The 15430-nt window shown below is 47.1% G+C and overlaps 1 protein-coding gene across 4 annotated transcripts in view; it reads right to left on the bottom strand.

Annotated features, from left to right (window-relative positions):
* The window catches only part of ngef (neuronal guanine nucleotide exchange factor), a 31598-nt gene extending 16875 nt beyond the window's left edge, over nt 1–14723 (bottom strand). Inside the window, exons 1-4 of one of the 4 annotated variants that reach the window (XM_038961051.1) lie at nt 14270–14723; nt 13247–13576; nt 785–899; nt 17–388 (exon numbers count right to left, since the gene is read on the bottom strand). In XM_038961051.1, coding sequence (XP_038816979.1) covers nt 17–388; nt 785–899; nt 13247–13448 — 689 coding nt within the window. In that variant the 5' untranslated portion in view covers nt 13449–13576; nt 14270–14723. Of the gene's footprint in view, nt 1–16; nt 420–784; nt 900–13246; nt 13577–14269 lie in introns of all 4 variants that reach the window. The other 3 variants (XM_038961049.1, XM_038961050.1, XM_038961053.1) reach the window with 3 other exon arrangements.
* Nucleotides 14724–15430: the final 707 nt, after the last annotated feature.

The raw sequence follows: 15430 nt of genomic DNA, 5'->3' as shown, positions 1-15430 counted from the left end.
CTCCCCATCTTTTTACCTGAGTTTGACTCCCTCTACGTCGACCCCCTCTTCCGCTGGTTGCGGTGACTGTGTGTCCCCTCCGGGCTCCCGTACAGAGCAAGCGGCGGTGCATTCTGAGAGGCTCTCCATGTCTTCAGTGTGTGCGTGCATGCCATGTGTCCGGTACAACAGAGCGCTAGAAATGGAGATGGAGGAAATGGAGCCCCCTCCACACTGAACGCTAGCTGGAGAAGCATCTGCGCTCTTCCTCCCTCCTTCTCCTCCTCCTCCTCCGCTCCTCATCCAAAGAGGGGAAGAGGCCCCGCTAGAAAGTATGTGTGGGCTCCTGGGCTCCCCGTTGCTTGGCAACACAGTTCCAGAATGGAGTGGTCGTGGAGATGTTGGCTTACTACATACAACACGTACACAGTAATAAGCAGCTGCAATAACAATAAGCAAAAGAGATATCTCTACTTGAAGATGAGGCAAATATAACTCTATCTGTATTTCAGTAACAAAAAAGTATGAAAATGTATCCACTCACTACTTTAAGTCGCTCTAGATAAGAGCATCTGCTAAATGACTAAAATGTCAATTTAACTGTAACACACTCAGAAAACAGATATTCCTTGACACAATATATAGGACAAAGAGCAGTGCAGCCTGCTCTAGACTCAAATCTCACTCAATGGAAAGGCAGCTCATAAAAGACAATGATAAATTGGTTGCTTCTCAGTTTGAGTGTGTGTCTGTGTGTGAGTGTCTGGGTTTGAATCAGTCTGGCCTGGCTTATGGCGGGGCTCACCGTCGTGCCCGGGGAGATAGGGGAGTTTTCTGGAGATCAGGGACACTGAGGGTGCTGCTGCCTGACCTGCTGGCTGGGCTGGGCTCTGGGCCAGGCCTCAGAGAGACTGCAGGTCCTGAAAGAGGGAGAGAGGAAAAGAGAGAAGATAATCCTTAATTAAGGGAAAGGGGTGTGAGCAAAGAAGAAACAGTGAGTGAAGGACAAGGAAATTAAAATACTCTAGCTCTATTTTCCTATATTAAAACACACACACAGTGAGTACAGGGCTGATTGGCAGGTGGTCATGACTTTGAAACCTCCTTTAGATGGAAGAATGTGTTGCTAGGAGAGCCTCCTGAGTTGGATTGAGGGAGAGTGTGTTTTCAGCAGACTACAGTACCCTGGGACACGTGAATAACTGGGTTTTCCTCTCAGTGCTGAACTAGTCTACTTAGTGATTGTTTTTCAATGGCACTGTTTGCCTAGCAGCTCCATTCTGGTTCTATAAAAGCTGCTGCACCACTGACTAACACCGTTCAGACCTGATTTTCCTCTGGCAAACTGACACCAAGTGGTTGTGTTAAGTGAGTGATTATCTCACGAGAACACTCACACAGTGAAATTTGATTTAGTCAGCTATAAGCTCTTGATAAACAGCTGTGTGAATCCAATTTAACAAAAGAGACATTGAGATGTGTCAACTATTGTCTATACAACTAAAACAAAGGACAATATTATATTTTGAATGTTGTACATGAGGTCACAAACACATTGGACTTTGGGGCATTTTTGGTCAGGAAACTCCTGGTTGCTGACTCAGACAGACCATAATAATAACCCAGAACTCCTCAGAAGAGTATACACTTGGCAGACTATCAATGTCACCACTTAAAGGATTAAGGGAATCAGGTAAATCGAGTAGAGAATGATGAGATAGCATTGTAAGATTCTGGCCAATGGGCATACAGTTTGAACTTCCTCAACACTCCAGTGGCCAAGGTACCTCCAGTTCTTTGACATATCTAATCTTCACTGACATGAAAGAGCTTGATAGGTCAGTGCAATTCAGGATCCTTGGGATGTCCCTACCCTAAACCTTAACCCTTCCTTTAAACATTTACAAATGTCAATTTTAAATGAGGTAGGGACAAGCCAAGGACCTCAGATTGCATGGACCAATCTGGATAGCTAGCCTTCAAATCCCCCTTTTCTGAGATTACCTCCTGCTTATTTGGGGTCAATTGCTTCCATATGTTCCAGGTTATTGTTGTAAGAGAAGTGATATGAACTGATATGCATCAGTTAAGTGCCACCTTTTTCTGCTGATCTAAGACCACAGAGGGCAAAGGCACATGTTGTTCTAGTTAAGTGATAATGCCCGAGAATCCGGTGTTTGGAGGATATATTGGCACAGGTTCGTCTTGGACCGGTAACCATACCAATATATCCTCCAAACACCAGCTTCTCTGGCATTATCACTTTTATACAACGGGTTACCAACATATTCAAATAATGATTGACATATTTTCATTGAAATCTTTATGAACTTATTCATACTGTTTCATACTTCCATGAGATATAGTCCAGACACAAATCAATGATTGGTACCCAAGCCAGCTTGTCATTCGTTCTATCGGTTGCTAGAGAGGCAACTCAGTCATTACGTTTTTTTGTTCTAAATCTATGGACGCGACCCAGTCGTTCGTTCTAAAATGTTCCGTTGCCTTGATGGTTGGTAACGTTCTTATCCCTTGCTTGCTAGCTAGCCAACTTTGGCTAACACAGTCACGCCTAACAGTGTAGCCAGAATAACAGCAAAGTAGCTGCGTTTGGGTTTGTTTAATCTATTGTCTAGTGTTTTTTGGGGGATATATCCAAGACAATGAGCTAATGAGCAGCTGGAGATCGAATTTCAATATTGAAACAATGTTGCAAATATCAGAGAGACCACCAGCAAGGTAATTACAAATAACCGATGTTGAAAACCATCAAAAAGAAACAGGAGATAATGTCAAAAAGAAACAGGAGATAATGTCTAGACACTTTTACCAGTGTAGATCTAGTATATAAATTGCCTGGCTGGGCTGATGAGACAGTGGATTGCGCAGTCAGATGGAACAGAGTAAATAGTCATTTCAACATCATAGATTTACCTGGCGGTAACTTCACCTCAGTAGCTATAAAACAGCCAGTCCCACACACCTCAGTAGCTATGAAACAGCCAGTCCAGGCCCACACACACACCTCAGTAGCTATGAAACAGCCAGTCCAGGCCCACACACACACCTCAGTAGCTATGAAACAGCCAGTCCAGGCCCACACACACACACCTCAGTAGCTATGCAACAGCCAGTCCATTCGCACACACACACACACACACCTCAGTAGCTAGGAAACAGCTAGTCCAGTCCCACACACACACCTCAGTAGCTAGGAAACAGCCAGTCCAGTCCCCCACACACCTGAGTAGCTAGGAAACAGCCAGTCCAGTCCCACACACACACACACACACCTCAGTAGCTATGAAATAGCCAGTCCAGTCCCACACACAAACACACAGACCTCAGTAGCTAGGAAACAGCCAGTCCTGTCCCACACATACACACAACTTAGTAGCTATGAAACAGCCAGTCCAGTCCCACACATACACCTCAGTAGCTATGGAACAGCCAGTCCAGTCCCCCACACACCTGAGTAGCTAGGAAACAGCCAGTCCAGTCCCCCACACACCTGAGTAGCTATGAAACAGCCAGTCCAGTCCCACACATCTCAGTAGCTAGGAAACAGACAGTCCAGTCCCACACACCTCAGTAGCTAGGCAACAGCCAGTCCCACACACACACACCTCAGTAGCTAGGAAACAGCCAGTCCAGTCCCCCACACACACACACCTCAGTAGCTAGGAAACAGCCAGTCCAGTCCCACACACCTCAGTAGCTAGGAAACAGCCAGTCCAGTCCCCCACACACACACCTCAGTAGCTAGGAAACAGCCAGTCCAGTCCCACACACACACACCTCAGTAGCTAGGAAACAGCCAGTCCAGTCCCCCACACCTCAGTAGCTAGGAAACAGCCAGTCCAGTCCCCCACACACCTGAGTAGTTAGGAAACAGACAGTCCAGTCCCACACATCTCAGTAGCTAGGAAACAGACAGTCCAGTCCCACACACCTCAGTAGCTAGGCAACAGCCAGTCCCACACACACACACCTCAGTAGCTAGGAAACAGCCAGTCCAGTCCCCCACACACACACACCTCAGTAGCTAGGAAACAGCCAGTCCAGTCCCACACACCTCAGTAGCTAGGAAACAGCCAGTCCAGTCCCCCACACACACACCTCAGTAGCTAGGAAACAGCCAGTCCAGTCCCACACACACACACCTCAGTAGCTAGGAAACAGCCAGTCCAGTCCCCCACACACACACACCTCAGTAGCTAGGCAACAGCCAGTCCAGTCCCCCACACACACCTCAGTAGCTAGGAAACAGCCAGTCCAGTCCCCCCCACACACACACAAACCTCAGTAGCTAGGAAACAGCCAGTCCAGTCCCACACACACATACCTTAGTAGCTAGGAAACAGCCAGTCCAGTCCCACACACCTCAGTAGCTATGCAACAGCCAGTCCAGTCCCACACACACCTCAGTAGCTAGGAAACAGCCAGTCCAGTCCCACACACACAAACCTCAGTAGCTAGGAAACAGCCAGTCCAGTCCCACACACACAGACCTCAGTAGCTAGGAAACAGCCAGTCCAGTCCCACACACACACCTCAGTAGCTAGGAAACAGCCAGTCCAGTCCCACACACACAAACCTCAGTAGCTAGGAAACAGCCAGTCCAGTCCCACACACCTCAGTAGCTATGCAACAGCCAGTCCAGGCCCACACACACTTTAGTTGCTAGGAAACAGCCAGTCCAGTCCCACACACACACACAGACCTCAGTAGCTAGGAAACAGCCAGTTAAGGTCCCACACACACACACAGACCTCAGTAGCTAGGATACAGCCAGTCCAGTCCCACACACACAGACCTCAGTAGCTATGAAACAGCCAGTCCAGTCCCACACACACACACACACACACACACACACCTCAGTAGCTATGAAACAGCCAGTCCAGTCCCACACACACATACCTTAGTAGCTAGGAAACAGCCAGTCCAGTCCCACACACCTCAGTAGCTATGAAACAGCCAGTCCAGTCCCACACACACACACACACACACACACACACACACCTTAGTAGCTATGAAACAGCCAGTCCAGTCCCACACACACATACCTTAGTAGCTAGGAAACAGCCAGTCCAGTCCCACACACCTTAGTAGCTAGGAAACAGCCAGTCCAGTCCCACAGACACACACACACACACCCCTCAGTAGCTATGAAACAGCCAGTCCAGTCCCACACACCTCAGTAGCTATGAAACAGCCAGTCCAGTCACACACACACACACACACACACACACACACACACACACACACACACACACACACACACACACACACACACACACACACACACACAGACCTCAGTAGCTAGGAAACAGCCAGTCCAGTCCCACACACACACACACAGACCTCAGTAGCTAGGAAACAGCCAGTCCAGTCCCACACACACAGACCTCAGTAGCTATGAAACAGCCAGTCCAGTCCCACACACACACACACACACACACACACACACACACACACACACACACACACACCTCAGTAGCTATGAAACAGCCAGTCCAGTCCCACACACACATACCTTAGTAGCTAGGAAACAGCCAGTCCAGTCCCACACACCTCAGTAGCTATGAAACAGCCAGTCCAGTCCCACACACACACACACCTCAGTAGCTATGAAACAGCCAGTCCAGTCCCCCCCACACACACACCTTAGTAGCTATGAAACAGCCAGTCCAGTCCCACACACACACACCTCAGTAGCTAGGAAACAGCCAGTCCCACACACACACACACACACACCCCTCAGTAGCTATGAAACAGCCAGTCCAGTCCCACACACACACACACACACACCTCAGTAGCTAGGAAACAGCCAGTCCAGTCCCACACACCTCAGTAGCTATGAAACAGCCAGTCCAGTCCCACACACCTCAGTAGCTAGGAAACAGCCAGTCCAGTCCCACACACACACAGACCTCAGTAGCTAGGAAACAGCCAGTCCAGTCCCACACACACACACACACACCTCAGTAGCTAGGAAACAGCCAGTCCCACACACACACACACACACACACACACACACACACACACACACACACACACACACACACACCCCTCAGTAGCTATGAAACAGCCAGTCCAGTCCCACACACACACACACACACACACCTCAGTAGCTAGGAAACAGCCAGTCCAGTCCCACACACCTCAGTAGCTATGAAACAGCCAGTCCAGTCCCACACACCTCAGTAGCTAGGAAACAGCCAGTCCAGTCCCACACATACACAGACCTCAGTAGCTAGGAAACAGCCAGTCCAGTCCCACACACACACCTCAGTAGCTAGGAAACAGCCAGTCCAGTCCCCCACACACACCTCAGTAGCTAGGAAACAGCCAGTCCAGTCCCACACACCTCAGTAGCTATGCAACAGCCAGTCCAGGCCCACACACACACACCTCAGTAGCTATGAAACAGCCAATCCAGTCCCACACACACTTTAGTTGCTAGGAAACAGCCAGTCCAGTCCCACACACACACAGACCTCAGTAGCTAGGAAACAGCCAGTCCAGTCCCACACACACACACCTCAGTAGCTATGAAACAGCCAGTCCAGTCCCACACACACACACACACACACACACACACACACACACACACACACACACACACACACCTCAGTAGCTATGAAACAGCCAGTCCAGTCCCACACACACATACCTTAGTAGCTAGGAAACAGCCAGTCCAGTCCCACACACCTCAGTAGCTATGAAACAGCCAGTCCAGTCCCACACACACACACACCTCAGTAGCTATGAAACAGCCAGTCCAGTCCCCCCCACACACACACACCTTAGTAGCTATGAAACAGCCAGTCCAGTCCCACACACACACACACCTCAGTAGCTATGAAACAGCCAGTCCAGTCCCACACACACACCTTAGTAGCTATGAAACAGCCAGTCCAGTCCCACACACACATACCTTAGTAGCTAGGAAACAGCCAGTCCAGTCCCACAGACACACACACACACACACACACCCCTCAGTAGCTATGAAACAGCCAGTCCAGTCCCCCCCACACACACACCTTAGTAGCTATGAAACAGCCAGTCCAGTCCCACACACACACACCTCAGTAGCTATGAAACAGCCAGTCCAGTCCCACACACACACCTTAGTAGCTATGAAACAGCCAGTCCAGTCCCACACACACATACCTTAGTAGCTAGGAAACAGCCAGTCCAGTCCCACAGACACACACACACACACACACACACACCTCAGTAGCTAGGAAACAGCCAGTCCCACACACACACACACACACACACACACACACACACCCCCCTCAGTAGCTATGAAACAGCCAGTCCAGTCCCACACACACACACACACACACACACACCTCAGTAGCTAGGAAACAGCCAGTCCAGTCCTACACACCTCAGTAGCTATGAAACAGCCAGTCCAGTCCCACACACCTCAGTAGCTAGGAAACAGCCAGTCCAGTCCCACACACACACAGACCTCAGTAGCTAGGAAACAGCCAGTCCAGTCCCACACACACACACACACCTCAGTAGCTAGGAAACAGCCAGTCCCACACACACACACACACACACACACACACACACACACACACACACCCCTCAGTAGCTATGAAACAGCCAGTCCAGTCCCACACACCTCAGTAGCTATGAAACAGCCAGTCCAGTCCCACACACCTCAGTAGCTAGGAAACAGCCAGTCCAGTCCCACACACACACAGACCTCAGTAGCTAGGAAACAGTCCCATACAAGGGCACCCACAGCACTTGTTCATAGCAACATACAGAAAAAACACATCCACAATCCGGCACTAAAAGTGCAGCTGTCCCAGTACTGTAAGATCATCCACAACAAACTCCTTACTAGCCAACATGTAGGTCGCTTACACAAACATCAACCTAGCTTTCTAAACTCATCCAGCCAATACTGTACATCATTCCTGTAGATTCAAGAATGTTTTGAGAGCATATGGGGAATGAAAAAGTTCAACAACAATTGTTATACAACTCCCATAATAAGAAAGAGCACTTGGACAGAGATAAGGTTATCCCCAAAGTGAAAATCGTAACCAGCTTTGACTAGAGGTTGAATAATGGTTTGACTTCATCTCAAAGGACTCAAATCCTTCAAGAATGAAATATCAACGGTTACAGTCTTTGATGCTTAGGTCATCTAAGAGTATCACCTCTTCTCATCCTATTTTAGAATTGTCCCATATGTTTTATGAAAAGTTTTACAACGTACTCTTGTTTAACTAGGGCACCTGACTCTCCTGACCTAACTGGTCATAAATAAAGCAATTTCCCTCACACCCTAAAAGCCTATCCCACAGGCTGGGCAAAGTCTACCAGGGACCAGGAAAGAGTCCTGGAGAAATTAGCGGTCTGTGTCTGTTCCTGGAAACCTGCACCATGTACAGGTGTCACCTTTATTTGGGGTAATAAACAAAAATAGGGGGATGGTTGAAATAAAAACAGCATACAATACTGCCATAGAATGCACTAGTGTAGTCACACAGTTCATTGTCCATTGGCCTACACATTCATGTATCTGAATACTTTGTTGTCAATAGCAATATATTATGGTATGTACTAAATGTTAACAAGCCACTGGGCACAGACGTCAGTTCCACGTCTAGTTTTGATTTTCACTTGGTTGAGTTGTCAACTAATGTGAATTTAACTTGAATTCAACGTGAAATCAACACAAAAAAAAGTCACCCTGTTATTGAATTTCAGTTAATAGAAAACGAAATTCCCTTATGGGTTGATGACTTTTTGCAAATCCAATCAGTTTTCCAAGTTGATTCAACATCATCACGTGAAAACAACGTTGATTCAACCATTTTTTGCCCAGTGGGAAAGGTGTATTTCAGTGATGGTAGCTCTCCTCTCCAGCCTCAGGCTATATGAGGTTAAAGGTGGGTGGCTAGAAGAACAGGCATCACTCATATTTTAAAACATTGGAACCGGTTCCTCTGGTTTCATTAGCTCTCAGGACCGGCCTACCGTCAACCCTGTGTTCTCTGTAGAACAATACAACCGCTCCCGTTCTGTGTTCTCTGTAGAACAATACAACCGCTCCCGTTCTCTGTAGAACAATACAACCGCTCCCGTTCTGTGTTCTCTGTAGAACAATACAACCGCTCTCGTTCTGTGTTCTCTGTAGAACAATACAACCGCTCTCGTTCTGTGTTCTCTGTAGAACAATACAACCGCTCTCGTTCTGTGTTCTCTGTAGAACAATACAACCGCTCCCGTTCTGTGTTCTCTGTAGAACAATACAACCGCTCCCGTTCTGTGTTCTCTGTAGAACAATACAACCGCTCCCATTCTGTGTTCTCTGTAGAACAATACAACCGCTCCCGTTCTGTGTTCTCTGTAGAACAATACAACCGCTCCCGTTCTGTGTTCTCTGTAGAACAATACAACCGCTCCCATTCTGTGTTCTATGGAACATCACAGAATAACAACTATTGATATTTGACAACTTTTACTTCACCACATTCCTAAAGAAAATAAAGGTACTTTTTACTCCTTACATTTCGATTGCTTAGCAGGATAGGAATATTTTCCAATTCACACAGTTATCAAGAGAACATCTCTGGTCATCCTTACTGCCTCTGATCTGGCAGACTCATTAAACGCAAATGCTTGGTTTGTAAATGATGTCTGTGTGTTTGCGCCCCTGGTTATCTGTAAAAATAAAAATAAAAATCATGCCATCTGGTTTGCTTAAAGTGATACTTCAGGATTTTGGAAATGAAGCCCTTTATCTACTTCCCAGGGTCAGATGAATTCGTGGATACAATTTTTGTATCTGTGTGCAGTTTGAGGGAAGTTGCTAACAAGCATTACCCCAATTGCTAACTAAACTTAGCAAAAAAAATAAAACGTCCCTTTTTCAGGACCCTGTCTTTCAAAGATAATTCATAAAAATCCAAATAACTTCACAGATCTTCATTGTAAAGGGTTTAAACACTGTTTCCCATGCTTGTCCAATGACTGGCAAAAAGTGCTCTTCACTGACGAGTCGCGGTTTTGTCTCACCAGAGGTGATGGTCGGATTCGCGCTTATCGTTGAAGGAATGAGCGTTACACCGAGGCCTGTACTCTGGAGCAGGATCGATTTGGAGGTGGAGGGTCCATGATGGTCTGGGTACGGTGTGTCACAGCATCATCGGACTGAGCTTGTTGTCATTGCAGGCAATCTCAACGCTGTGCGTTACAGGAAAGACATCCTCCTCCCTCATGTGGTACCCTTCCTACAGGCTCATCCTGACATGACCCTCCAGCATGACAAGGCCACCAGCCATACTGCACTTTCTGTGTGTGATTTCCTGCAAGATAGGAATGGCAGTGACCTGCCATTGCCAGCGAAGAGCCCGGATCTCAATCCCATTGAGCACGTCTGGGACCTTTTGGATCGGAGGGTGAGGGCTAGGACCATTCCCCCCAGAAATGTCCGGGAACTTGCAGGTGCCTTGGTGGAAGAGTGGGGTAACATCTGACAGCAAGCACTGGCAAATCTGGTGCCATCCATGAGGAGGAGATGCCCTGCAGTACTTAATGCAGCTGGTGGCCACACCAGATACTGACTGTTACTTTTGATTTTGACCCCCCCTTTGTTCAGGGACACATTATTCCATTTCTGTTAGTCACATGTCTGTGGAACTTGTTCACTATTATGTATCAGTTGTTGAATCTTGTTATGTTCATACAAATATTTACACATGTTAAGTTTGCTGAAAATAAACGCAGTTGACCGTGAGAGGACGTTCCTTTTTTTGCTGAGTTTAGCATTAGCACATTGACTGGAAGTCTATGGTATCTATATCGCAATGACTGGAAGTGTATGGTAACTGCTAGCATGCTACTGTAGAAAATATCATAGACTTCCAGTCATTGTGCTAACAACACCTGTTTGCATTGGCTCGCGAATACCTCTAACTTCCTTCATACTGGATGCAGAGACATAAAAATGGTATCCAGGAGTTCATCTGACTCTGGGGAAGTAGAAACATGATTTCATTGCCAGAATCTCTAAGTATTCCTTTAATATAAGGAATTTGAAATTATTTAACCTATTACTGTTGATGTTTAAGTATACACAATATATACACAAAAGTATGTGGATACCCCTTCAAATTAGTGTATTCGGCTATTTAAGCCACACCGTTGCTGACTGGTGTATAAAATCGAGCAAACAGCCATGCAATCTTCATATACAAACATGTGCAGTTGAATGGCCTTACTGAAGAGCTCAGTGACTTTCAACGTGGCACCGTCATACATTTACATTACATTTAAGTCATTTAGCAGACGCTCTTATCCAGAGCGACTTACAAATTGGTGCATTCACCTTATGATATCCAGTGGAACAACCACTTTACAATAGTGCATCTAAATCTTTTAAGGGGGGGGTTAGAAGGATTACTTTATCCTATCCTAGGTATTCCTTAAAGAGGTGGGGTTTCAGGTATCTCCGGAAGGTGGTGATTGACTCCGCTGACCTGGCGTCGTGAGGGAGTTTGTTCCACCATTGGGGTGCCAGAGCAGCGAACAGTTTTGACTGGGCTGAGCGGGAACTGTACTTCCTCAGAGGTAGGGAGGCGAGCAGGCCAGAGGTGGATGAACGCAGTGCCCTTGTTTGGGTGTAGGGCCTGATCAGAGCCTGAAGGTACGGAGGTGCCGTTCCCCTCAAAGCTCCGTAGGCAAGCACCATGGTCTTGTAGCGGATGCGAGCTTCAACTGGAAGCCTGTGGAGAGAGCGGAGGAGCGGGGTGACGTGAGAGAACTTGGGAAGGTTGAACACCAGACGGGCTGCGGCGTTCTGGATGAGTTGTAGGGGTTTAATGGCACAGGCAGGGAGCCCAGCCAACAGCGAGTTGCAGTAATCCAGACGGGAGATAACAAGTGCCTGGATTAGGACCTGCGCCGCTTCCTGTGTGAGGCAAGGTCGTACTCTGCGAATGTTGTAGAGCATGAACCTACAGGAACGGGTCACCGCCTTGATGTTAGTTGAGAACGACAGGGTGTTGTCCAGGATCACGCCAAGGTTCTTAGAACTCTGGGAGGAGGACACAATGGAGTTGTCAACCGTGATGGCGAGATCATGGAACGGGCAGTCCTTCCCCGGGAGGAAGAGCAGATATGTCTGCCAGACATGCAGAGATGCGATTCGCCATCTGGTTATCAGAAGGGTACGATGCCACCTTTCCAACAAGTCAGTTCATCAAATGTCTGCCCTGCTAGAGCTGCCCCAGTCAACTGTAAGTCCTGTTATTGTGAAGTGGAAACGTGTAGGAGCAACAACGGCTCACCCGCAAAGTGGTAGGCCACACAAGCTCACAGAATGGTACCGCCGAGTGCTGAACCGCGTAGTGCGTAAAAATCATCTGTCCTCGGTTGCAACACTCACTACTGTTCCAAACTGACTCTGGAAGCAACGTCAGCACAAGAACTGTTCGTCGGGAGCTTCATGAAGTGGGTTTCCATGGCCGAGCAGCTCCACACAAGCCTAAGATCACCATGCGCAATGCCAATCGGTGTTGAGGAACTTGACTGGCCTGCACAGAGCCCTGACCTCAACCCCATCAAACACCTTTGTGATGAATTGGAATTCAGACTGCGAGTCAGGCCCAATCGCTCAAAATCAGTTGTGGCTGAATGGAAGCAAGTCCCCGCAGCAATGTTTCAACATCTAGGGGAAAACCTTCACAGGTGAGTGGAGGCTGTTATAGCAGCAAAGGGGGGACCAACTCCATATTAATGCCCATGATTTTGGAATGAGATGTTCCATGAGCAGCTGTCCACATATTTTTGGTCATGTAGTGTATTTTAGCAATTCATTTACTTTTGATACTTAAGTATATTTAAAACCAAACACTTTCAGACTTTCACTCAAGTAGTATTTTACTGGGTGGCTTTCACTTTTATTTGAGTCATTTTCCATTAAGGTACCCAAAAATTGGGTAATTTTTCCACCACTGCTAAAGAGATCCAGTTAACCAACCAGCTCAGCTTTAAACTCTAGAATTAGGGCCTTACATGAAATTAGATGGAGACAAACGTCAGAACTTTCCTAAAACTGCTGTAGACATAGATTATAGCATTCCATGCTACCTAAATCCCAGGTATTTTCAAACTGAATGAGTTACTGTATTCTCAAACGTAATGACTCTCCACTGTAGCATACAAAAGACACAGACACTTGGTGAAATTCTGAGCGGAAGGGAAGAGGGGGGTATTCTATTCTTACTTTCAGGTTGTTCTGACGAGGCCAGCCTCTTCTTCCTCATGGAACGGTAGAAACGGGAGTTCCTGCGGATGGGGGTGATGACCCTGTCATCCTCCTCATCCTCCTCGTGATTGCTGGAGTGCACCGGCGCTGCGGGCCGCTTCTCAGGGGGCTCCTGTGACTTTTGACCCCACTTGCCCCTGAACAGGGCCGTCATCGCCATGACAACGGGCTCCAAGCTCCGTTTGGGGTGTGTGTCCCACTCCTGTTCTCAGATCTGGGACTGTGGGGTTGTTCCTGTAGGGTTTGTCTTCAGGGCAGAGGAGAGCGTAGAATCCATCAAACGTTAGCCTGAATCAAGGAACAAATACTTCCCTGTCAATCTCAAGTCCCGGTGAGGCAACACAACACACACTTCAGGGCTCATTCTCACATAGGTTAGCGACTGCATGGCACACTGAGGCCCGTAGCTCTCTCTCGCTCTCCTCCCCCTGCCTTTGGGGCAGGAGTGTTGTTAGTTACCCATGGAGCCAATCAGAGTCAGCCCCTCTCTCCTTAAGCTGAAATGATTCCGTGTATAACCCGCCCTCTCTTTTTCTTTCTCCCACTATCCACGCCCAGAGGTATTCAAACTTTTGCAACGGGGACCCCATTTCTACCGCCAGAATTTCTGGGGACACCATTTTTTCCCCCTCGCAATAATTTCTTAAAATCAGTACATTTCGATTTTTAAATCAACAAATAACTTTCAATTCATTTCATTTTCATTTCTTATCGAAATGAAAAGAAACCAATAAATACATTTACATTTTTCTAATTATTTTTCTCAAAAAATGTGTATATTGTCCCATACAATGACCTGTACTCTTAATTTATATTTTATTTTGGCGACACCACTGCAGACCCCGACTTTGAATACCACTGCTGTACTGTCTTTATTTGGCCTGCTGAAAGACATTCCAGAGCCTAGCCTGGCCTCACCTGCATGTCTGACTGTCTCTGCTCTGCTCTTCTGTGCTTTGGAGAACCAGAAAAGCCACTTACCTGTGCCAGGGAACACTGATCCCTCCTTTAGGACTTTTCTTTATATCCCTCCTCTCAAGATCTTCGATGTGTTCCCCAGTGGTGTATACCATGTATTCTCCTGTATAGGGGTTATTGTCGCACCTCAGAGAACACACTAAAAGCCAGTACACCTGCCAGTTCTCCTGTAGGTCCTCCAGTGTGGTACAGAACTGCGTCTCCAGCTGACGTGGCGCGTGTTGTCCTTGCTTGTCGTGTGGCAGCCTCTCTAAACCCGCTCCCTTCCTTATCTCCAGGCAGCTGACCAATAGAGTTCAAAGTTCGCTCTGTATTTCTCAACGCAGTAGCAGATAGTATTCCAGGGCTCCATTATGACATAATGCAGAGAAAGAGACTCAGCGAGGCCTCGTATGAGCAGAGTGCTCGTCTCGAACCATCAAACTCCCTCCCTCTAATCAGACCAGGCGGAAAGGGGCTGGGGGTCAAACACATTTACACAACATCCAAAAGATAGGGGAAGGAAGGCTGACAGAGTAACAACACAAGCTCTCTGAAGCTGCATGTCTTATACAGAACGCCACAGGAATAACTATCTGTTTCTGTCTTGATCATCCAACCACAATAGTTATTGTGTCACTGAGAAAGATTCTCATTTCTAATAATAGATTAGAGGCACAATAAGGCACAGAGATCTTCTTGACATCTCAATAAAAACAGAAACAATCTCACGTCACATCAACAAAACAACAATGGGGATGAATTTCCAGACTCACCCTACTGACTCCTCTCCTCAGACGGGCGTGGGGTGTGTTTGTGTGAATCACACAGCTTTGTTGACTGGATCTACCCAACCAATCATATTGAGCTGTTCTGTGAGGTCAAAGGTTATAGTTGGGTTGGACAGGGTTGGGGGTGTTTGGAAGGGATTTGGGGTTGAGGGAGGAACTATTTGAAGGCTCTTTTTTATTTTCCCAGAAGTACTAAGTTATGTAGTAGGATTTAGAAATGTGGAGCTAATGTTGTAAACCATGATTGACCACACACTTCTGCACAGTAGGTGGCGACATGCACCTTTAACATTGGTTTGCACACCACCATTATATCAAACAAGAAGAAGACGAAGAATAAGATTATAGTTGTCATGAGACCAACACACTCTCCTGAGGAAACCATTCCCTGTAG

This window comes from Salvelinus namaycush, chromosome 23 (assembly GCF_016432855.1).
Source record: "Salvelinus namaycush isolate Seneca chromosome 23, SaNama_1.0, whole genome shotgun sequence".
In the NCBI taxonomy this organism is placed as follows: domain Eukaryota; kingdom Metazoa; phylum Chordata; class Actinopteri; order Salmoniformes; family Salmonidae; genus Salvelinus; species Salvelinus namaycush.
This window is presented reverse-complemented; position numbering and strand designations above follow the sequence as displayed.